At 45.4% G+C, this 22971-nt stretch overlaps 3 protein-coding genes and 1 pseudogene across 5 annotated transcripts; 2 read left to right on the plus strand and 2 right to left on the minus strand.

Moving 5' to 3' along the window:
• Window positions 1–1893: 1893 nt before the first annotated feature.
• Window positions 1894–4080, minus strand: LOC311105625 (small ribosomal subunit protein eS25-like). Its single transcript, XM_084147827.1, has 4 exons — window positions 4014–4080; window positions 3250–3345; window positions 2950–3133; window positions 1894–2294 (listed from the first exon to the last, which is right to left on the minus strand). Exons 1-4 carry the CDS (start codon window positions 4014–4016, stop codon window positions 2128–2130), a joined length of 450 nt encoding a protein of 149 aa, XP_084003953.1. The 5' UTR covers window positions 4017–4080; the 3' UTR covers window positions 1894–2127.
• A 244-nt stretch (window positions 4081–4324) lies between these two features.
• LOC311106085 (trafficking protein particle complex subunit 4) lies at window positions 4325–5772 on the plus strand. The gene is made up of 5 exons (XM_084148388.1): window positions 4325–4505; window positions 4666–4840; window positions 4961–5064; window positions 5174–5300; window positions 5417–5772. Exons 1-5 carry the CDS (start codon window positions 4331–4333, stop codon window positions 5493–5495), a joined length of 660 nt encoding a protein of 219 aa, XP_084004514.1. The 5' UTR covers window positions 4325–4330; the 3' UTR covers window positions 5496–5772.
• A 57-nt stretch (window positions 5773–5829) lies between these two features.
• Window positions 5830–9155, minus strand: LOC311106084 (glucose-6-phosphate exchanger SLC37A4-like). Of its 2 annotated transcripts, XM_084148387.1 has the most exons (9): window positions 9012–9155; window positions 8583–8875; window positions 8097–8329; window positions 7651–7897; window positions 7230–7388; window positions 7068–7153; window positions 6866–6979; window positions 6626–6764; window positions 5830–6448 (listed from the first exon to the last, which is right to left on the minus strand). In XM_084148387.1, exons 2-9 carry the CDS (start codon window positions 8728–8730, stop codon window positions 6282–6284), a joined length of 1293 nt encoding a protein of 430 aa, XP_084004513.1. In that variant the 5' UTR covers window positions 8731–8875; window positions 9012–9155; the 3' UTR covers window positions 5830–6281. The 2 variants fall into 2 exon arrangements, with proteins under 2 accessions (XP_084004513.1, XP_084004512.1); XM_084148386.1 differs by having other exon boundaries at window positions 8583–9155.
• Window positions 9156–14105: 4950 nt separating this feature from the next.
• Window positions 14106–22901, plus strand: LOC311106186 (cilia- and flagella-associated protein 45-like; annotated as a pseudogene). The gene is made up of 9 exons: window positions 14106–14111; window positions 14771–14883; window positions 15041–15186; window positions 15423–15564; window positions 15740–15909; window positions 16118–16296; window positions 16419–16548; window positions 22592–22656; window positions 22826–22901. The product of its transcript is annotated as a cilia- and flagella-associated protein 45-like (transcript).
• The last annotated feature ends 70 nt before the right edge of the window (window positions 22902–22971 follow it).

The raw sequence follows: 22971 nt of genomic DNA on the forward strand, positions 1-22971 counted from the left end.
GGTGCATGTGCTTATCTGTTTTTAGGTAAAATAGATTAATTTAAATGCATGTTTTGGTAATTTGACAATGTGTAAAAAAAAAAATGTGCTCCAGTCCAGAGCTGATGTGGATACTTTTTTATTTTTCTTAAACCACCACTCAACACAAAAGTGCCATTTGATCTGATGGTTTAGTTTCAAAATGAACAGATCTGGATAATAAACTAAATGAAAGTTATTCCGGAGTTGGTGAGATAAACAATTACACGTGCATATTGTTACATTTGGCCGCCGTAGCATACATATAGTTATTCATATGAATCAATCACTTATGAAAAGGACTATAATATTTATTTATTTTAAAAGGAAAAATGTTTTTGCTCTCTCCGTGGCAGGATGCCAGAGGACATCATAGTGGCAGATGAGGTTGTGAATCTGTCAGTGTGCGTCCTGCAGCCAGCTCGAGGTAGAGCTGTGCAATGACAAGCGAAAGCATCAATCAGGCTACCCTGCATCTCACACCCTTAGCTTAAGCCCCTAAGCTGAGGCAGACTGCAGAGAAGTTTTAGTTCATACCCTTCAGTTGCCTGTAGCTCTATACATACATCCATTGTTGACTCAAATGGATGAAAGCAGAAACGCATTGTTCCCTTGTTATCTTGGATCCTTGGGACATCCCCGAACCCCCATTGAAGTTGAAATGTAAAAAAGGTTACGGTAGGGTTCCAAGGATCCCGGGTAGCCCTACGAGAAAAGCATTGGAAACAATCCACCTTATATGGAATGCAGGAACATGATCATGGCATGAACTTGGATGTCCTACTGAATTTAATGGGTGACAAAATTAAATACAGCTCAAGTGAAAGCACAAAGGTAGGATTGGGCAAGTCCCATTACAAAGGGAAGCGTTGATACTAATTGAACACAACACACTAAATGAGGTGTAAACACATCCTCGGCAGGGTGACGCCTCAGCCCGCTCGTCTTCTGTCCCCAAAGCACCATTTTGACAGCGTAATACCACCACAACACTTCAGTTTCATGTTGCACTCCACAGCCCTGTCCTCTCCCACCAGGATGACATTTTCAAACTGATTTGATGTGAGGGCAAGACTGAAAAACAACCAACAGTCAATGGCAGGTTGTGTTATTTGTCCTGGATTTTATTTGCCAATGACAGTCATAATGAAGTTCAAGTGAGTTAAAGTGTTTTTATGCACAGGCAACATTGTTATGTGATATTGTAACCCCAATTTGTTCAAAGTCAAGGTTTGTAGTCCTGTGTGGATTGAATGGCATTACCTTCTGGATATTGCTAGATCAATTGCTGTGTACATTACAATACAGTAATCCCTCGTTTATCGCGGGGGTTACGTTCCGAAAATGACCCGCGATAAGTGAAATCCGCGAAATAGAAAACTTTTTTTTTTTTACAATTAGCAACTATTACATGTATACAAATACAGTGACTCACGTGTAGGCCGTTTCGTCGACATTATGGGTTTAGAAGATGTTCGAAATTACAAGATAATTTGGCCAACTTAATGTAAATTTGCCAAGCTGTTTTATGTACGTACACATAACTGCACGAGACGACAAAATGATAGCACAATTCGTAGCATGTTTTGATACAAGAAGCGGGAGTGAGTTTTTAGCGAATCAGAATGCAGAGCACAATGCACCAAAAAAAAAAAAAAAATGCATTATGAAAATCCGCGAAATAGCGAATCCGCGATAAGTGAACCGCGAAGTGGCGAGGGATCACTGTATATCAATTAGAGTTGTCATGAAACAATATGAATGAATCTCTGCCCTACATCTGGAGCTATAAAGTCTCTTCAAAATTATGAGTACACAGACATCAGTGAGAGTAAGAGAATACTACAAGGGAAATAAAAAAATTAACGGCAAATGTATCTTTTCAGAATTTTATTCACCTTACATCACACATCTGAATGCAGGAATTACAACAGCACAACCTGAAGAAGACAAGATGGTTTTAGATGTGATTCATAGCAGTAGTCCTCCAACCTGGCCTGTTAACATCAGGTAATATCAGCAACAGTGAATTGCAGTGAGGAATCTTCAGTTCTTTTTAATAGAACGTAGGCTAGTTCCATCAGGCCTACTAGCATAACACATACCGGTTTATGCTTTCTCTTCCTTCTCTGCCTTTGCTGCCTTTGCTGCCTTCTCAGGCTTCTCTGGCTTCTCAGGCTTGTCCGGAACCACAACGCCACCCTCCTCCTCAGGACCCTTGGTGTTACGTGTGTAGATCACCTGCGATCTGTGTTTCGACACCAACTTGATCATGCCTAGAGGGGTGGCAGAATGGAACGTGTCAGTTATTTTGTACAGATATTGAAATTCTATGGTTCCACATTACCAACTGACCCACTCACTGCCCTGACAAGTTAAGACAATATCCACAAGACATGATGCTGAAAGAGCAGACATCAAGTTGCAGTGCCAGTCTTGGTAGTCACTGATCAACGCCAATGTTTACCAAAACGACAGTATCTTCAAAATCAAATTTTATTGGTCACATATTTAGCAGATGTTATTGTGGGTGAAGCGAAATGCTTGTATCTTCTTCCCCCGAAGGAGGACTTCTGCCGACTGGGGTTAGAAGTGATGTTTTAAAGAGAACAGAACTGATGTACATTAGAAAACATGTTCACTTTGTAGTAAGAGTTGTTGAAATGCTGGCTTAACAGCTTTGTAAAAGTATCTACCAGTTGGCTCTGCGGCAGACCCATGAGAGTCCGTGCCTTGTAGACTCAAACTTCGGGTTCACTGTAGCAAAGCTCAAAATTGAACCAGATAATATTGTAGATAGACATGACAGCGCAGTGAACCAGAAAGGAATCCATACAAAAGGGTGCCTGCCTATTCTGACAAACATGTACTATACGCACTTTCACTACGAGTGAACACTGCTTGAGAATCAGAGTAGGGTTCAGAGTTTACCTTTGCTGAGCAGTTCCTGGAGGGCAGCCCTGGCCAGAGAGCCTCTGATCTTTAGCCTCTCAGACACAACTGCTGGTGTGATGAGCTTGTAGTTGGGCACTTCCTTGTTCAATTTTTCGTAGGTGGCCTTGTCGAAGAGGACCAGGTTGTTGAGCTTATCTCTCACCTTTCCCTTGGACCACTTCTGCTCAGGGGAAATGGAGAGGTTGTTGATGTTGCTCACACTCCTGACAGTTTAACCAGTATGACCACAAAGTAATATCTAAACGCCCCCAAAAAGATCAAGATACCAGGACATACCTTCTTTTTGGCTTTGCCTCCAGATTTGTTGGCTGGATCCTTGTCCTTTTTGGACTTCCCGGAATCCTTCCCCTTCCCTTTGGCGTCCTTAGGAGGCTGGAATAATACAGATCGCAGTACCATTATCCAACTAATGCTGAATTAACCAACACACTTTTACCAAAACTAGCTAACGTTAGCTGGAAATGTTTAAGTGCACTAACTTCTTAACAGAAGATAAGAGTAACACGTTGGTTAGCGAATTCAGGTAGCCACGAGTCCCTCAATTGGAATTGAACCAAATAGGATGTTAACCTTGAACATTTTAGTGTGACAAATTTAAAACGTTAGATAAGCCTAAGCTAACTAACTAGGGCCTAGCTACATGTTGAAAGCTAACTTGTTAGTCAACAACCGGCTTCAGTTAGGCCAACAGTGGTCTGCAGAGAACTGGCGTGCAGTTTGCATAATCTGATCAATTGATTCTTTTGTGTGGGAAATGTCGGACTGAGATCTCTACAAAAGGGGCCACGATAGGCAACATGATCTTATGGTCGGCTGATCATGCAGTGCACCATCAGTACTGCCAGCCGCATGTAACGTTAACTACGAAGCATGGCCAACTGGAATATCAAATGGAGTTATTCCATCCATAACCACGGTCAGGACGCTGCGGACGAATAATATTTTCCAACTACGCATCCGGTTCTATCCAGACTGTCATTTTCCGAGTAAAATGTTTTGTTCGCCATCGAATTTAATGAAAAATCACGCTATGCCCTTACCATGATGTCCCACCGTCAAGATGTCGGAGTGAAAGGACCTTCAACCCGTGAACAAGCCTCTAAGAGAACCCGTACATGCGGATGTTGAAGTACGGTACTGGGAAATGTAGTTGTTTTTGCTATCCTTTTTTCTATTTATTGGTTTTAGCATGAATAATAAACAGATCTGCAAAATAAATATAGATGCAATCTTTAAACAAAAAATCATACGAATGAACACGCAGGTAAAGTTACCTCTGTTGAAAATTTTACTTTATTTTGACTCAAATATTTCCTGTCACGTGACAATTTTGTCAGCTGTGAAGAAAAAGGCAAAGATGGCGATATTCAGTGTGTACGTTGTAAATAAGGCTGGGGGATTAATTTACCAGTATGACAATTATGTACCGAGAGCAGAAGCAGAGAAAACATTCAGCTATCCTTTAGATTTGGTTTTAAAGATCCACGATGAGAAAGTTGTTGTATCATTTGGTCAACGTGATGGAATCCGAGGTACAGTAGGTTGTCAGCCACAGTCAAGTGATAACATCAAGGCTTACAAAAATTATATAGTGATAACTGGTTGTGAATGTCATGGTTGGAACTCAAATGTTGCATTGTGCATGCTTCTGTTTATTGTTAACATTGTGCAAGCATTATTCTATTAATATAGTGGGCCATGCTTTACTGTCCATCAATGGAGTGGATGTCAACGGCAAGTTCACGGCGGACGGGAAGGAGATCGTCGAATACTTGAAAGACTCAACAAACTATCCGGTGTCCATACGGTTCGGAAGGGCTCGTTTGAGTTCCAATGAAAAACTGATGCTGGCTTCAATGTTTCATTCGTAAGTAGTTACAGTTTAAGTGATTACAGCTGTCAGCTTCTAACATTAATAAATCCTTTATGGATGGTGACATTTGCTTTTCCATGATCTTGCTGTATGTTGTGTTGTACTCTTTCCTAGGTTGTTTGCTATTGGTTCACAGCTGTCCCCTGAAGTTGGCAGTTCAGGAATTGAGATGCTGGAGACTGATATGTTTAAACTGCACTGCTTTCAGACACTCACTGGTAAAGCCATGCATTCATACACCGCTATCAGTCACTGTGTGCGATGCCTACATGCAATGCTCTTGGTTTAAAAAACGAAATCTGCCTGTGTCAACTTTTAAAAAATTAGGTGTAAAGTTCATTGTGCTGGCAGACCCCCGTCAGTCTGGCATTGATGCACTCCTCAGGAAGATTTACGAGATCTATTCAGACTTTGCCCTCAAGAACCCCTTCTACTCTCTGGAGATGCCTATCAGGTAACTGTCACATGTCAAATATCTGCTCTCTGTCTCTGTCACAAGTCTTCATCAGTTAGCCAAGTCATTGATGAGCAACCATGGTGAGATATATTTTTTGCCCTCTCTTGTTACAGGTGTGAACTCTTTGATCAGAATTTGAAGGGTGCATTGGAGATAGCAGAGAAAGCTGGTAACTTTGGACCTGGATCTTGAGCAGGAACAAACCTGATAGATGTGTACCAAGGCAAATCCAGAGGATCAATTGCTCCTGTTTTTCTTTTTTTCTTTTTTTTTAAAAACCAATCCATTGAATTGTGTTTGTTGTGACTGGGAAGCTACAGTACATTGCATGTCTCCAAGCAGTGCTGATATTTCAGAACTAATGTTGAATAACTTGTATATGAGAAGGATATGCTATACTGGGATACAATGTAAATACTGAATGTTTTGTTTTTGTACATACTTTATGAATAAATACCACTGTAACATTTTCATAATCTCTAGCCTTTCTTTCCAATGCAATCCTTTAAAAGTAACTAAAATCAACCACAACATAAGGTATTTTATTCAAGTCTTGTCTATTCAAACAGATTACACCCATATAAGAAGACGTGTTCAGTGCCATAAAAAAAAAGTGAACAGAACATTTGACCATAAAGTGTCTTGGTTTCAAATGATTAAATTAAAATCAAACTGACACATTTTCAATATGTGAATCTAGGATCTATTTTATGCCATGAGCATTGAAAATAGATTTAAGTAACACAACATGGTTGATGTACTTGCATCTGAACATTGTCTGAATACATCTTCAGTGAAAATAAATAATCCCTCGCTCAACTCCATGTCTCACCATCTCTTAAAACAAGAATATACAGGACCATGTCTCCCGTCAATTCAATTGAGCCTTTTTCAAATCAAAAACACTTCATAAATAAGAATGTACATTCTTATCCTAAATTTCCCACATTGACAGCAGACAGTTATGAGGTGTAGTGCTCAGTCAGCCTTCTTGGGGACGTGACCCATCTTGGTTCTGATGTTCCTCAGCAGGAAAAAGCTGATGGTAGTGACAAGACAGGTGATCTCTGCTACCCAGAAGGCCATTTCCCATCCATGGTGCTTGGCGATGGTGCTGAACGGCAGTCCAGAGCAGAAGCCACCAACTGAAAACAATACAGGGATGTAAATTCGGCTGGTTCTCATAAATAGGATATATGGATTTAGTTGTTGAACTACCTGTCTGGTACTGCTAGTAAATCCAAGACACCAGAATACTTTACAAAAAATTTTGAGAAAAGCATTCATTAGAATTTGAGAGAATTTGGTTGAGATAAACTTACTGTTGGCCATTAGGGCAACGATAGCATGTGACGTTCCACAATAGTTTGAAGGAGCACTCTCATTGGCTATCACGCCAAACAAGGCTATTGGTCCATAAGATGAGAAGCCAAATGTAGCCCCCAAGAAGAGGATCCACATCTGAATTTATAACACAAAAAAGAAAAACATGAACTAACAAACATAGACTAATAGTGTATTGGCTGAAATGAGTTTTGAGGAACATAATGTGCTTACTATACCTTTGGGCTGTCTGGCGTGACAGTGACCCGGAATAGATACATGGAACCAAACATCCCAGCCATCATTGAGATCAAGAGAAAATGACGGGGGTTTCCATGGCTTTTCATGCCTTGCTGTACAAAAAGAAATACGGTACCTTACAAACACTGCATTGATTTGTATAGAGCTCTGAATTAATGTATGATGCCACTGTCAACCTACTAGTGCCACAGCCTTGTCAGAGAAGTATCCTGCAGCTAAACTGCCCAAAAGGCCTCCCACCTCCAGGGCACTCATGTAGGAACTGCCTGTGAAAAAGAGCAGCATTCAGGTAAACTTAACAAGAGGCAGCTATGCAGGTCTTAATGTATCAGACTTCCATACCCATGAGTGTTGACTGGCCCTTGTCCTGGATGAGGAAGAGCTGGCCCCAGTCAGTGCAGGCCGTCTTCACCCCGAACACCACCAGGTAGCCCACAGACAGCAGCCACAGGTAGGGGGACAGGATGAACTCTTTGAAGGTGGTCTCATCAATGGATGAGCCTGGTAAGGGAGAGAGGTTTCAGTCACACTAGCACATCACTTAGAGTGTGCATGATCTTGAACTCGTTCACGCTAGCGTGTGAGGGGCACACTGGGTGCAGAGTCCATTCTCACAGAGTGTCACTGACCTTACACACAATTGCCCATGCAGACAATACACAAAAAGGCATGCGTTCAAACGAAAACCTGTGCACGTCACAGTCGCACACATTTTGCAATGTTTCAACCACAGGACAAGATGAGGTTAGGTCCCAGCTCTGACCTGCTTTGCCCTTCTTGGCCCCCCCAGCGTCGATGTTGGGCAAGCCCACGTCTTTGGGCTCGTTCCTGATCAAAAGCAGGCAGACGAAGGAGACCACACAACAGGAGAGGCCTGAGATGGACAGGGTTGTCCTCCAGCTGTAGCTCTGGGCCATCAACGTTGCAATAATGGGGCCTAAACTCCCAGCCAGGTTCATACTGCAGGACAGAATCGCCCACCAGGTCCCAAACTGAGAGGGCTCAAACCACTGAGGGGCAGAAGGGAATGACATATCATAATATCAGACTAGTGATGTGCTGCATGGCTTGACATGACTGGTGTTGAATGGACAGGGATATACAAAATAGTACACTGACTAACCAATCTTTTAACAGTGCAGGCAGTTGATTGATACGTGTCTGACAGCTTCATATCCTGTGGAGTACAGTGTTACTTTGTGGTCCTACCTTGCGCAACACCCTGCCACATGGGGGCCACCCCAGGCCCTGGCCCAGGCCGTTGAGGAACCAGAGGCCAGAGAAAACGGCCACAGTGGAGGACCAGGAGAAGACCACATTGATGGCACCAACCATGAACAGGCCAATGGAGAAGAGCCAGCGGGCGCTGATCTGATCCGAAAGCACCCCGCTGATGAACTTGCTTATAGCATAGGCCAGAGACTGGCTACTAGTGATCATGCCTGAGGGGTAGTACACACAATACAGAGGCAGAACAATGTTTTATTGATTTCGGTACTAATATCAACATACACAAAGCATTAACTGATATCTCCCCATATGATTGTTGCTGGCTTAGAAATGTGGACAGAGAACGATTAAATTAAACCAATCAGTCAGACCACTATCAGCAGTATCTAAACTTTAGTTGTTAATTGTTGTTAGGGACATGAAAGACAGAAACAGAGTAAAATACAATAGTGAGGCTTCTCTTACCCAGGTCATCTTTGTCCAGCTTGATCTCTTGCATGAGAGAGGGCATCACAAAGGAGAAGGTCTTCCTATTGAAGTAGTACAGTGTATAGCCCACAAACATGGCCAGGAAAATTGTGGTGCGGTAGTATCCATACCCTGCGGTTGCCATGGTTTTTGCAGTTTAGAATAAAAGTGCTAAATAAAATAGGATTATAAAACAAAACTACAGAGGAGGGGAAAGGCTCCTCTTGTTCAAGGGTGTAGTACTTCTGCCACCAGTGACTGAACTTTGGTGTCCACAGTGCAGTACAGAGCTGGTTAGAAGAGGGAGAGAGCTGTAATCAATAGTTGGGGTTAATGGTCAACTTCTCTACTCAAAGACTGATTTCCCCTGCCTTATCCGAGTTCTACAAAGGCCAAAGGGAAGAGGCAAGAATGGAATTGACCTACTCAGATGCTGTTATCTCCAGTAACGCTGCTTGTATTGTCCAACAGTCTGTAAAAAAAAATTAAAAGACACTCCTGATTCCTCTTATATATCTTTCTCCCACCTCTTGCTGATCCCGACTGCCCCTCACCTGCCGGTGTGCCTGGATGTTATTGAGTGTTCTTAGTTAATGATTCATTGGAGAGTCCAATGGTGACTGCAAGCCCAGAGGGTGGATCCTCCTCAGCCCAGGGAGTGTGTGAAGAGAGATGACCATCAGCACAAGACACTACCCCATTATCACTGTGGGTTGTTCTGTGTGAAAATGCATAATTAGCTAGGTTTCCATCCAATTAGCAACAGATTTTCATGCAAATATTCTAAAATCCACATAAATGAAAATATGCGCATTTTCCCACCAGTAGTGTTTCCAAACTGACTTGTTGCAGATACAAATCTGTGCGTGATGACGTAGGGCACACAACATATACTTTTTCGCTTACATTTTCATGTACCGAATAAAAATCTATAGTTAAATGTGTTTCCGTTGCATTTTCAATAGCAAAATGTGCCTACTCTGGTCTTTGCACGTGCGTTCTAGCCAACAGCTCGCAGATACAGTGCGGGTAGGCTGTGCGGGTAAACTAGTCTACATTATCAGATTATTATAGCGAGAATATTTGTATTTGTCGAACGGCAGTCAAGCATCGATCATCTTCTGGAATAGGCTAGTGAGAATGGGGTCGTAATTTCAATCACTGAATTAAATATTAATAATATGTATATGAACTGAATATGCTTGTCAACAGCCAGTGTTCTTTTTTGTATTTAAAAAAAAAACCTGTTGCCTAATCTGACTGACTGTTACCGTCAATCTAATGCCTTCTAACAATTGATCGTCAGTTGTGATAGAAATTGATTTGCATTGACTCCAGTGATATAGTCATTTCAACATATTTATTGTATCAAATGGTATTTTACAATGGCATAATTAAAGTTATGGAACTCCCTCGCGTGCTTCTATTATGGGAAAAGTCCTCAATTAAACTGACATTAAATGTGGAGAATGATACATTTGCATCTGTTGGCCATCAAGTAGCATCAAAATAAATAAAGTTGCCAATATTATGTTTATATTTTGTAGTTCAATAATTTTTTTGGTTGTCCCGCTTTACCAACCATAGCAACCGTAGGACAGTATGGAGTAGCTAAAGTGAGACAGTCTTATAGGCTTTTCCAATGGAAAATTGAGATCCAGTTTACATTAGGGATCCTGTACTTAGTTACAGTGCATTCAGAAAGTATTCAGACCCCTTCACCTTTTCCACATTTTGTGACGCTACAGCTGTATTCTAAAATTGATAAAATAAATGTTTTTCCTCATCAATCTAATACAATACCCCATAATGACAAAGTGAAAACAGGGTTTTAGAAATTTTTGCAAATGTATAAAAAAACAAAAACAGAAAAACCTTATTTACATAAGTATTCAGACCCTTTGCTATGAGACTCGATATTGAGCTCAGTTGCATCCTGTTTCCATTGATCATCCTTGAGATGTTTCTACACCTTGATTGGAGTCCACCTGTGGTAAATTCAATTGATTGGACATGATTTGGAAAGGCACACACCAGCCTATATAAGGTCCCACAGTTAACAGTGCATGTCAGAGCAAAAACCAAGCCATGAGGTCGAAGGAATTGTCCGTAGAGCTCCGAGACAGGATTGTGTCGAGGCACAGATCTGGGGAAGGGTAACAAAAAATGTATGCAGCATCGAAGGTCCCCAAGAACACAGTGGCCTCCATCATTCTTAAATGGAAGAAGTTTGGAACCACCAAGACTCTTCCTAGAGCTTGCCGCCTGGCCAAACTGAGCAATCGGGGGAGAAGGGCCTTGGTCAGGGAGGTGACCAAGAACCCAATGGTCACTCTGACAGAGCTCCAGAATTCCTCTGAGGCGATGGGAGAACCTTCCAGAAGGACAACCATCTCTGCAGCACTCCAACAATCAGGCCTTTATGGTAGAGTGACCTGATGGAAGCCACTCCTCAGTAAAAGGCACATGACAGCCCACTTGGAGTTTGCCAAAAGGCACCTAAAGGACTCAGACCATGAGAAACAAGACTCTCTGGTCTGATGAAACCAAGATTGAACTTTTTGGCCTGAATACAAAGCCTCACATCTGGAGGAAACCTGGCACCATCCCTACGGTGAAGCATGGTGGTGGCAGTATCATGCTGTGGGGATGTTTTCAGCGGCAGGGACTGGGAGACTAGTCAGGATTGAGGGAAAGATGAACGGAGCAAAGTACAGAGAGATCCTTGATGAAAACCTGCTTCAGAGCGCTCAGGACCTCAGACTGGGGCGAAGGTTCACCTTCCAACAGGACAACGACCCTAAGTACACAGCCAAGAGAACGCAGGAGTGGCTTCGGGACAAGTCTCTGAATGTCCTTGAGTGGCGCAGACAGAACCCGGACTTGAACCCAATCGAACATCTCTGGAGAGACCTGATTTGTTTAACACTTTTTTGGTTACTACATTATTCCATATGTGTTATTTCATAGTTTTGATGTCTTCACTATTATTCTACAATGTAGAAAATAGTAAAAAATAAAGAAAACCCCTTGAATGAGTAGGTGTGTCCAAACCTTTGACTGGTACTGTAAGTATTCAAACCACTGAGTCAATACATGTTAGAATCATCTTTGGCAGCTATTACGGCTGTCTTGGTAAATCTCTAAGACCTAGATTGTACAATATTTGCACATGTTTATTTTGAAAATTCTTCAAGCTTTGTCAAGTTGGTTGTTGATCATTGCTAGACAGACATTTTCAAGTCTTGGCATAGAATTTCAAGCCTATTTAATTAAACTGTAAGGAACATTTATGTCATCTTGGTAAGCAACTCCAGTGTATATTTGTCATTGTGTTTTAGGTAATTGTCCTGCTGAAAGGTGAATTTGTCTCCCACTGTCTGTTGGAAAGCAGACTGAACCAGGTTTTCCTCTAGGATTTTGCCTGTGCTTAGCTCTATTCCGTTTCTTTTATCCTAACAAACGCCCTTGTCCTTGCCGATGACAAGCATACCCATAACATGATGCAGCCACCATCATGCTTGAAAATATGAAGAGTGGTACTCAGTGACGTATTGTGTTGGATTTGCCCCAAACATAACACTTTGTATTCAGGACATAAAGTTAATTTCTTTGCCACATTTTTAGCAGTTTTACTTTAGTGCCTTGTTGCAAACAGGATGCATGTTTTGGAATATTTGTATTCTGTACAGGCTTCCTTATTTTCACTTTGTCATTTAGGTTAGTATTGTGGAGTAACTACAATGTTGTTGATTCATCCTCAGTTTTCTCCTATCACAGCCATTACATTCTGTAACTGTTTTAAAGTCACCATTGGCCTCATGGTGAAATCCCTGAGCTGTTTCCTTCCTCTCCGGCAACTGAGTTAGGAAGGACATCTGTATCTTTGTAGTGACTGGGTGTACTGATACACCATCCAAAGTATAATTAATAACTTCAACATGCTCAAAGGGATATTCAATGTCTGTTATTTTTTAAATATATTTTCTACACATCTACCAATAGGTGCCCTTCTTTGCGAGGCATTGGAAAACCTCCCTGGTCTTTGTGGATGAATCTGTGTTTGAAATTCACTGCTCTACTGACAGACCTTACAGATAATTGCATGTGTGGGGTACAGAGATTAAGTAGTAATTAAAAAATTGTTAAACACTATTATTGCACACAGAGTGAGTCCTAGCAACTTATGTGACTTGTTAAGCACAGTTTTACTCCTGACCTGAACTTATTTAGGTTTGCCATAACAAAGGGGTTGCATACTTATTGAATCAAGACATTTCAGCTTTTCATTTTTAAATAATTTGTAAAAAATTCTAAAAACATAATTCCACTTTGACATTATGGGGTATTGTGTGTATGCCAGTGACACAAAATCTAAATGTGTGATGAGGTGTGAATGACGGAGTCAGGCGCAGGAGGTAAAAGACCGAAATCCAGAGTTTATTCAGTGTACATGAATAAAGCGCAGCAAGCGTCAAAACGAAACTAGCACAAGGGAAAAATCCACCTTGGCTACATACAAGGAAAAAGTAATAATAATAATATATGCCATTTAGCAGACAAAAAGTCACTCTCACAATGAACAATCACTCACAAAGGACAAGGGGGCAGAGGGAACACTTATACACAGACTAATGAGGGAATGAGTACCGTGTGTATCTTTGGCTCCTGAGTGGCGCAGTGGTCTAAGGCACTGCATCGCAGTGCTAACTGTTCCACTAGAGATCCTGGTTCGAATCCAGGCTCTGTCGCAGCCGGCCGCGACCGGGAGACTCATGGGCGGCGCACAATTGGCCCAGCGTCGTCCAGGGTAGGGGAGGGAATGGCCGGCAGGGATGTAGCTCAGTTGATAGAGCATGGCGTTTGCAACGCCAGGGTTGTGGGTTTGATTCCCACGGGGGGCCAGTATAAAAAAAAAAAAATATGTATTCACTAACTGTAAGTCGCTCTGGATAAGAGCGTCTGCTAAATGACTAAAATGTAAAATGTGTGATTGACAAGACAAGACAAGACAAATGGAGTGATGATAAATGGAGCGGTAATGGCTAGTAAGCCGGTGACGACGAACGCCGAAACCTGCCCGAGCAAGGAGGAGGGGCAGCCTCGGCTGAATTCGTGACAAAATGTAATCTATTTTAAATTCAGGCTGTAACAGAACAAAATGTGGAAAAAGTCAAGCGATGTGAATACATTCTGAAGGCTCTGTACAATACATTTTACTTTTTCCTAAATTGCATGCAGTTTGTTTTCCGCTCTTTACCTCTCTCGTTAGTCAACGTTTCTTGTTAACACAAACTGCCTCCCACTGGGCACACACTGGTTGAATCAACGTTGTTTGCACGTCATTTCAATGACATTACTTGAACCAACATAGGAATAGACGTTGAATTGATTGACGTCTGTGCCCAGTGGGCTATTTCTTTCAATCTCTGTACACCAAGCCCGATATTCAATTCAATAACCACGCCACCACATACATTAACTTTCTATCGAAAATGCCATGAACTACGATTTGTCGTCATGATGGTGTGTTACATAGTTGCTGGGTTGTCTCGTTTACAGAGATTAGGTACTTTGGCGCCACTTAGTGAGCACAAAGTGTGATGCACCACCTCCACCATAGCAACATGCATTGTACATTCTGTATATAATATCGCACATGCTGCATGCGTGTATGCACTGAAACCAAACATTGTTGTATCAAATCACCTCTGATTCACCTTGATAGAAAGTATCCAAGACACGAGATGATTCATCTGTCTGTGTCAAGAAGGCAGGCACAGAGGCCACGTGGACTCTCCCTGTTAAAGATGGGGATTTCCATGGATACACAACAACAAAACACCTTATTTTTAGCGATATGCCAAGCACTTCTCCCATAATAAAGACCGAAAAATAGGTAACTAGGGGCTTCACAACCTTGGATATTCGTTGTGTTTTTATAATGGTGACTTTGCTGTCAATATTTATTTTACCTATTTATTTTGGTTGATGACAGTGGACTATTTCTGACGATCATCATGGTAAGTAGAATCGGAGACAGGCCCACAATCTTGCATGACATAAAAATTACATTCATGACAGTCATATGTAGCTACATGCAGCTAGCAATTATTTGCTGGTTTGTACACACTTTAAATTACTGTATAACTCTACCAGTACCAACACTGTTGACTTTCTCGCAGCCACAGAGTGTAGGGTGTTCATCTAGGCTCTCTGGTAGCTCCCATTCATGTCGCTATCGCACCCGGCCCTCACCTCTCATGTGGATGAGAGCCTCTTTGGAACCCCAAAACAGGTGGGCCATATGTCAGCCATTTCTTTGATCTGCATTAGATAAAACACATAGCAGTAAGATGTGACAATTGAACTGTACAAAGTCTGTGTGTGTGTGTGTGTGAGAGAGAGAGAAATAGAGAATTGGTGTAAATGTATGTTGAATTTGTTCACTCAAGGCACTGTCAGCCTGCGATGTCAAGGACACTGAGATGGGTGGCCATTTCAGACCCTGGTGCCAGTCCAGATCTGCTCCAAGTCAGAAGACTCAGAAACCAGAGACAGTTCGCATAATCACAAAGGACCTCATCCGAGACCTGAACAAGTATCAGTCAATACCTCAATTTCTCATTCGGTTACTTGATGTGATCATCAAGTCTAATGCTTTGTGAACATACCAGTACTACACTTGGCAGTGTTTATTACTGTTTACTTATTATAAAAGAGAATGCTATCCAGTTCCATAAACCGACATTGCACCAATAAACATATCCCACAATCACATTTTACAAGTGGTGGTGAATTACAAAATAAAAACAAATCATGCTGTCATTTTGCCAGGATCCCAAGTAAGGATCCGTCTGGGCTGTCTGTCATCGTCCGCCCAACTGTGATCAAGTGGATCGCAACAGCTTCTTGGGTTTCAACCAAGGAGCAGGAGTCCACGTTGGAAGCCCAGAGGAGGGAGAGAGAAGCAGCTATGGTGAGAAAGGACGAATGTACCTGATGAATTTGTAAGCAACCTTTGCCACATGAAAGCTGGGTGACTAACAGCAGTACAGGGTCCCAGCTACAGCACTACACCCTTGTGGAGATGTAACAGCAATACATCAAACTAACCTCTGCACTGTTCCAATGTTGCTGTTTTTCCTGACCAGGATGCTGCTGAGGATAGGAAGGCCCATATCCGCCAGGCTGACCTGTCTCGTCAGAAGAACCAGGGCCTAAGTGAGCTGGAGGCCGAGGCCAAGGAAAGAGCTCAGTACCTGTGGAGAGGGCCAACACCATGAGGATGGAGTAGGAGGACGAGGTCAAGAAACTCAATGAGGTACAGCAAGAGAATCAACCGGTCACTCTCTCATTGCTCACTCTCTCTTTACTTCACTACTCTTTGTTATTTGTTTTATCTCAGCTTCAGTCCCAACATCACTGCAATATCACACATTTCCCCAGTTATTCTACCCATGCCCTGTCCAGACTCTTCCATCTCTGTGTCCTTGTGCGTGTCGTGTATGGTACCTTATTGTTGTGGCCAGTTGATCCTGGATGCACAGTGCCACGCGGTGAGGGATGCCCAGATCCTGGAGAGGCAGCAGACCCTGGCTGAGCTGCAGGAGGAAGAGAGGCGTCTGGATGCCATGATGGAGGTGGACCGCAGGAGAGCCCTGGAGGCCCAGGAGCAGATCGACGAGCTGCGCAAACACCAGAGGATCCAGTGAGGGCACACATGCTCACACACACATACACACCAACACAATGGCCCATTTAAAGCCAAATACACTACATCTCTCTTCCAAACTGTAACGCCTCAGCTGTCTTCCCTGTGTGTGTCTATAGGGGAAAGCAGCTGATTATAAACCAGATTGAGGAGCGTCTGGAGGACAGGATGCTGCAGAATGAGATGAAGGAGCAGGAGGGCCAGCAGATGCTGGAGAACCTGGAGAAGATGCAGATGGATGAGCTGGAGGTATTATTAGTTAGAGACAAGTCTCCTTGTACAGTACAACATTCTTATAGCCAGGCTAATGTATTTCCACTTTGAATTTCAGTTAGAAATTACTCATGAATTAGCCTGGTCTCAGATCTGTTTGTACTCTTGCAACTCTTGCAATATCATTAATGAATGAATCGTAATGCAGTTAGGCATAACGAATAATAAACAACATAATGGTGTGGTTGTGATGAGGTGGTGTTGAAGGTGTCAGGCGTAGGAGGGTAAATCACAGAATAACAGGCTTTAATCTGCAAAATACAGGTTTACGCAGAAATGCGTCAAACACACTCCAGGGCACAAAACAGGCGCACTGGAAAATACAAGGCACACAGGAAATACTCCCTTCGATACAAAATACACGAGCACCACCGAGCTTCACTAACCTCCACAATAAACAATCACCCACACAGACAAGGAAGCAGAGGGAACACTTATACAATGAGTAATGAGGGAATAAGGACCAGGTGTGTGTGATTGAAGACAAGACAAATTGAGTGATGATAAATGGATCGGCAGTAGCTAGTAAGCCGGTGACGCTGAACGCCGAAATCTGCCCGAACAAGGAGGGGAGGCAGCCTCGGCGGAAGTCATGACAGTAACCCCCCCCCCTTGATGCTGGCCTCGGGAACGGCCAGGAGGACGCGGAGCAGGGCGAGCCGGATGTTGACGGTGGAAATCCCGTAACATGGAGGGATCGAGGATATCCCTCACCGGGACCCAGCACCGTTCCTCCGGACCGTAACCCTCCCACTCCACGAGGTACTGAAGGCCCCCCACCCGACGCCTCGAATCCAGGATGGAACGGACAGAGTACGCCGGAGGCCCCCTCGATGTCCAGAGGAGGTGGAGGGACCTCCCGCACCTCAGACTCCTGGAGCAGACCAGCTACCACCGGCCTGAGGAGAGACACATGAAACGAGGGGTTAATACGGTAATCAAGGGGAAGTAATAACCTATAAGTGACCTCGTTGACTCTCCTCAGGACTTTGAACAGCCCCACAAACCACGGGCTCAGCTTCCGGCAGGGCAGGCGGAGGAGCAGATTCCGGGTCGAGAGCCAGACCCGATCCCCCGGTACAAAGACGGGGGCCTCACTGTGGTGGCGGTCAGCGTTGGCCTTCTGACGACGCACGGTGCGTTGGAGGTGAACGTGGGCAGCATCCCACGTCTCCTCCGCGCACCCGAAACCAGTCATCCACCACAGGAGCCTCGGTCTGGCTCTGGTGCCACGGTGCCAGAACCGGTTGGTAACCTAGAACACACTGGAAAGCCGTTAGGTTAGTGGAGGAGTGGCGGAGAGAGTTCTGGGCATATTCTGCCCATGGCAAGAACACCGACCACTCCCCCAGCCGGTCCTGGCAGTAGGACCGCAGGAACCTACCCACGTCCTGATTTACCCGTTCCACCTGCCCATTACTCTTGGGGTGGAACCCAGAGGTCAGGCTGACCGAGACCCCCAGATGTTCCACTGAAAACACTGCTACTCCTGCTGCTCTCTCCTCGTCTGACCATGTGTTCTCGCATACCCCGAGAGCATCTGGTCAGCGGGGTGGTGGCACAGGAATCCTCATCTCTCCCAAGTGGACATTCTAAATTTTTCCCCTGACCCATCTGTCTATCTCCTCATTTGAATTACATGCTGTCACAGTCACTAGCCCATTTAAGCTTAATATCCTTGTCATCTATCGCCCTCCAGGTTCCCTTGGAGAGTTCATCAATGAGCTTGACGCCTTGATAAGTTCCTTTCCTGAGGATGGCTCACCCCTCACAGTTCTGGGGGATTTCAACCTCCCTACGTCTACATTTGACTCATTTCTCTCTGCCTCCTTCTTTCCACTCCTCTCCTCTTTTGACCTCACCCTCTCACCGTCCCCCCCTACTCACAAGGCAGGCAATACGCTTGACCTCATCTTCACTAGATGCTGTTCTTCTACTAATCTCACTGCAACTCCCCTCCAAGTCTCCGACCACTACTTTGTATCCCTTTCTCTCTCCCTCTCCTCCAACACTACTCACTCTGCCCCTACACAGATGGTAATGCGCCGTCGCAACCTTCGCTCTCTCTCTCCCGCTACTCTCTCCTCTTCCATCCAATCATCTCTTCCCTCTGCTCAATCCTTCTCCCTCCAATCTCCTGATTCTGCCTCCTCAACCCTCCTCTCCTCCCTTTCTGCATCCTTTGACTCTCTATGTCCCCTGTCCTCCCCTCCAGCTCCGTGGCTTGATGACTCATTGCGAGCTCACAGAACAGGGCTCCGGGCAGCCGAGCGGAAATGGAAGAAAACTAGACTCCCTGCGGACCTGGCATTTTTTCACTCCCTCCTCTCTACATTCTCTTCATCTGTTTCTGCTGCTAAGGCCACTTTCTACCACTCTAAATTCCAAGCATCCGCCTCTAACCCTAGGAAGCTCTTTGCCACATTCTCCTCCCTGCTGAATCCCCCCCCCCCCACCCCCCTCCTCCCTCTCTGTGGATGACTTCGTCAACCATTTTGAAAAGAAGGTTGACGACATCCGATCCTCGTTTGTTAAGTCAAATGACACTGCTGGTCCTGCTCACGCTGCCCTACCCTATGCTTTGACTTCTTTCTCCCCTCTCTCTCCAGATAAAATCTTGCGACTTGTGACGGCAGGCCGCCCAACAACCTGCCCGCTTGACCCTATCCCCTCCTCTCTTCTCCAGACCATCTCCGGTGACCTTCTCCCTTACCTCACCTCGCTGATCAACTCATCCTTGACCGCTGGCTATGTCCCTTCCGTCTTCAAGAGAGCGAGAGTTGCACCCCTTCTCAAAAAACCAACACTCGATCCCTCTGATGTCAACAACTACAGACCAGTATCCCTTCTTTCTTTTCTCTCCAAAACTATTGAGCGTGCCGTCTTTAGCCAACTCTCTTGCTATCTCTCTCAGAATGACCTTCTTGATCCAAACCAGTCAGGTTTCAAGACTGGTCATTCAACTGAGACTGCTCTTCTCTGTGTCACGGAGGCTCTCCGCACTGCTAAAGCTAACTCTCTCTCCTCTGCTCTTGTCCTTCTAGACCTGTCTGCTGCCTTTGATACTGTGAACCATCAGATCCTCCTCTCCACCCTCTCCGAGCTGGGCATCTCCGGCGCGGCTCACTCTTGGATTGCGTCCTACCTGACCGGTCGCTCCTACCAAGTGGCGTGGCGAGAAGCTGTCTCCGCACCACGTGCTCTCACCACTGGTGTCCCCCAGGGCTCAGTTCTAGGCCCTCTTCTATTCTCGCTATACACCAAGTCACTTGGCACTGTCATATCCTCACATGGCCTCTCCTATCATTGCTACGCTGACGACACACAACTAATCTTCTCCTTTCCCCCTTCTGATAACCAGGTGGCGAATCGCATCTCTGCATGTCTGGCAGACATATCAGTATGGATGACGGATCACCACCTCAAGCTGAACCTCGGCAAGACGGAGCTGCTCTTCCTCCCGGGGAAGGACTGCCCGTTCCATGATCTCGCCATCACGGTTGACAACTCCGTTGTGTCCTCGTCCCAGAGTGCGAAGAGCCTTGGCGTGACCCTGGACAACACCCTGTCGTTCTCCGCTAACATCAAGGCGGTGACCCGATCCTGTAGGTTCATGCTCTACAACATTCGGAGAGTACGACCCTGCCTTACACAGGAAGCGGCACAGGTCCTAATCCAGGCACTTGTCATCTCCCGTCTGGATTACTGCAACTCGCTGTTGGCTGGGCTCCCTGCCTGTACCATTAAACCCCTACAACTCATCCAGAATGCCGCAGCCCGTCTGGTGTTCAACCTTCCCAAGTTCTCTCACGTCACCCCGCTCCTCCACACACTCCACTGGCTTCCAGTTGAAGCTCGCATCTGCTACAAGACCATGGTGCTTGCCTACGGAGCTGTGAGGGGAACGGCACCTCCGTACCTTCAGGCTCTGATCAGTCCCTACACCCAAACGAGGGCACTGCGTTCATCCACCTCTGGCCTGCTGGCTCCCCTACCTCTGCGGAAGCATAGTTCCCGCTCAGCCCAGTCAAAACTGTTCGCTGCTCTGGCACCCCAATGGTGGAACAAGCTCCCTCACGACGCCAGGACAGCGGAGTCACTCACCACCTTCCGGAGACATTTGAAACCCCACCTCTTTAAGGAATACCTGGGATAGGATAAAGTAATCCTTCTACCCCCACCCCCCCCTTTACTCCAACCCCCCCCCCCCCAAAAAAAACAAAAAAACATTGTAAAGTGGTTATCCCACTGGCTATAAGGTGAATGCACCTATTTGTAAGTCGCTCTGGATAAGAGCGTCTGCTAAATGACGTAAATGTAAATGTAATGTTCCATGAACGCCTTCCAGACCTTGGACGTGAACTGGGGACCTCGGTCAGACACTATATCCTCTGGTACCCCGAAGTGCCGGAAGATGTGTGTAAACAGGGCCTCCACAGTTTGTAGAGCCGTGAAGAGACCGGGCAGAGGAAGGAGGCGGCAGGCTTTAGAAAAGCGGTCCACAACGACCAGGATAATGGTGTTACCTTGGGAGAGGGGAAGATCAGTTAGAAAATCAACACTTAGGTGAGACCATGGTCGTTGTGGAACTTGTAAAGGTTGTAACTTACCAGCTGGGAGGTGCCTATGTGCCTTACTCTGGGCGCACACTGAGCAGGAGGAGACATACACCCTCACGTCCTTAGCCAAGGTAGGCCACCAGTATTTTCCGGTCAGGCAGCGCACTCTACGGCCGATACCTGGGTGACCAGAGGAGGGTGACGTGTGTGCCCAGTAGATCAGACGATCATGGATAAGAGCAGGCATGTACTGTAGCCCATCTGGACACTGTGGTGGAGAGGGATCCGTGCATAATGCATAATGCGCCACAATGCAGGAGGCCGGCAGTATGGGGGTGTTGTTGCTGGGCCTCTCCTCTGTGTCATACAGCCGGGACAGTGCGTCTGCCTTCACGTTCTTCGTACCTGGGATGTATGATAGAGTGAAATCAAACCGGGTGAAGAATAGGGCCCGCCTGGCGAGGATTCAGCCTTCTCGCTGCCTGGATGTACTCCAGGTTATGGTGGTCCGTCCAGACGAGGAAAGAGTGTTTCGCCCCCTCGAGCAAATGCCTCCACCCTGTCAAGGCTCGGACAACAGCCAACAGCTTCTGATCACCAACGCCGTAGTTCTGCTCCGCCGGGCTGAGCTTCTTCGAGAAGAACGTACAGGGGCGGAGCTTAGGTGGCTTACCTGAGCGTTGAGACAGGACAGCTCCTATCCCAACCTCGGAAGCATCCACCTCCACTACGAACGGTAGTGATGAATCGGGGTGGGCCAGTACAGTTTGCTGAAGGCCAGGTCAGCCTAAGCAGACCAGCGGAGCCGGGACGGCCCACCCTTCAACAGGGAGGTAATGGGAGCTGCGACCTTGCCAAAAGCCAAGGAAGCACTGCACCTCCTTAACCGTGGTTGTAGTCTGCCAATTACGCACGTCTGAAATGCGATCTCCCTCCATCTCCACACCTGAGGTGGTAATGCGGTATCCGAGGAAGGAGACAGACTGCTGGAAAAACATACACTTCTCTGCCTTAGCATAAAGGTAATCTTCCAACAGTCGGGCCAGCACCTTGCGAACCAGGGACACATGCTCGGCTCGCGTAGCGGAATACACCAGGATGTAATCGATGTAGACCACTACACCGCGACCAAGCATGTCCCGAAACACCTCATTCACAAAGGACTGGCAAAACTGAGGGAGCATTCATCAAACCATAGGACATCACCAGGTATTCATAATGCCCTGTGGTTGTGCTGAATGCGGTCTTCCACTCATCTCCCTCTCGGATACGTACCAGGTTGTACGCACTCCTGAGATCTAATTTGGTGAAGAAGTGCGCCCCATGCATTGATTCAATCACTGAAGGAATGAGGGGGAGAGGATAACTAAATCTTATCGTCTCCCTGTTCAGTGGTCAATAATCAATGCACGGGCGCAGACCTCCGTCCTTCTTCACAAAGAAGAAACTCGAGGAGGCAGGTGAAGTGGAGGGACGTATACATCCGCCTCAATGAGATCAAGGAGAAGAATCTCAGGGAGCTCAAGTAAGTACAGGGACTGGGTGGGGACTAGCTATTTACAGGGACAAGGTGGTACGTAGAATTGAGGGGAACTGAGAGGATATTACATGAAAGCAACAGTAAACCAGGTGGCTTTGTTTTGGATGGTCAGGTTTAGAGTTTTGTAATTCATGTTTGATCATTTTACTTGTAGGGCTGCTGGACTTCCAGAGAAGTATTGCAATGAAGTGGAGAGAAGGGTGCATGCTCTCCCTGCTCTGGCTCACTAGCATGACTGACATACTACAACACAACCCCTGATCTTTATCAAAGACTTCGCACTTTCTGACAGGGTAGAAA

This window comes from Coregonus lavaretus (assembly GCF_964263955.1).
Source record: "Coregonus lavaretus genome assembly, chromosome: 30".
Classification (NCBI taxonomy): Eukaryota; Metazoa; Chordata; class Actinopteri; order Salmoniformes; family Salmonidae; genus Coregonus; species Coregonus lavaretus.

Excerpts from the sequence above, each read along its gene's own strand:
- LOC311105625 (XM_084147827.1), bottom strand. Across the intron at positions 3,134-3,249 it reads GAGGCAAAGCCAAAAAGAAG|AAGTGGTCCAAGGGAAAGGT; the intron begins GTATGTCCTGGT and ends TCCCCTGAGCAG. Across the intron at positions 2,295-2,949 it reads CCAGGAACTGCTCAGCAAAG|GCATGATCAAGTTGGTGTCG; the intron begins GTAAACTCTGAA and ends CCACCCCTCTAG.
- LOC311106085 (XM_084148388.1), top strand. The coding sequence starts at position 4,331 with ATGGCGATATTCAGTGTGTACGTTGTAAATAAGGCTGGGGGATTAATT. Across the intron at positions 4,506-4,665 it reads TCAACGTGATGGAATCCGAG|TGGGCCATGCTTTACTGTCC; the intron begins GTACAGTAGGTT and ends CTATTAATATAG. Across the intron at positions 5,301-5,416 it reads TCTCTGGAGATGCCTATCAG|GTGTGAACTCTTTGATCAGA; the intron begins GTAACTGTCACA and ends CTCTTGTTACAG.
- LOC311106084 (XM_084148387.1), bottom strand. The coding sequence starts at position 8,730 with ATGGCAACCGCAGGGTATGGATACTACCGCACCACAATTTTCCTGGCC. Across the intron at positions 6,765-6,865 it reads TCACGCCAGACAGCCCAAAG|ATGTGGATCCTCTTCTTGGG; the intron begins GTATAGTAAGCA and ends TTATAAATTCAG. Across the intron at positions 6,449-6,625 it reads CGTTGCCCTAATGGCCAACA|TTGGTGGCTTCTGCTCTGGA; the intron begins GTAAGTTTATCT and ends TATTGTTTTCAG.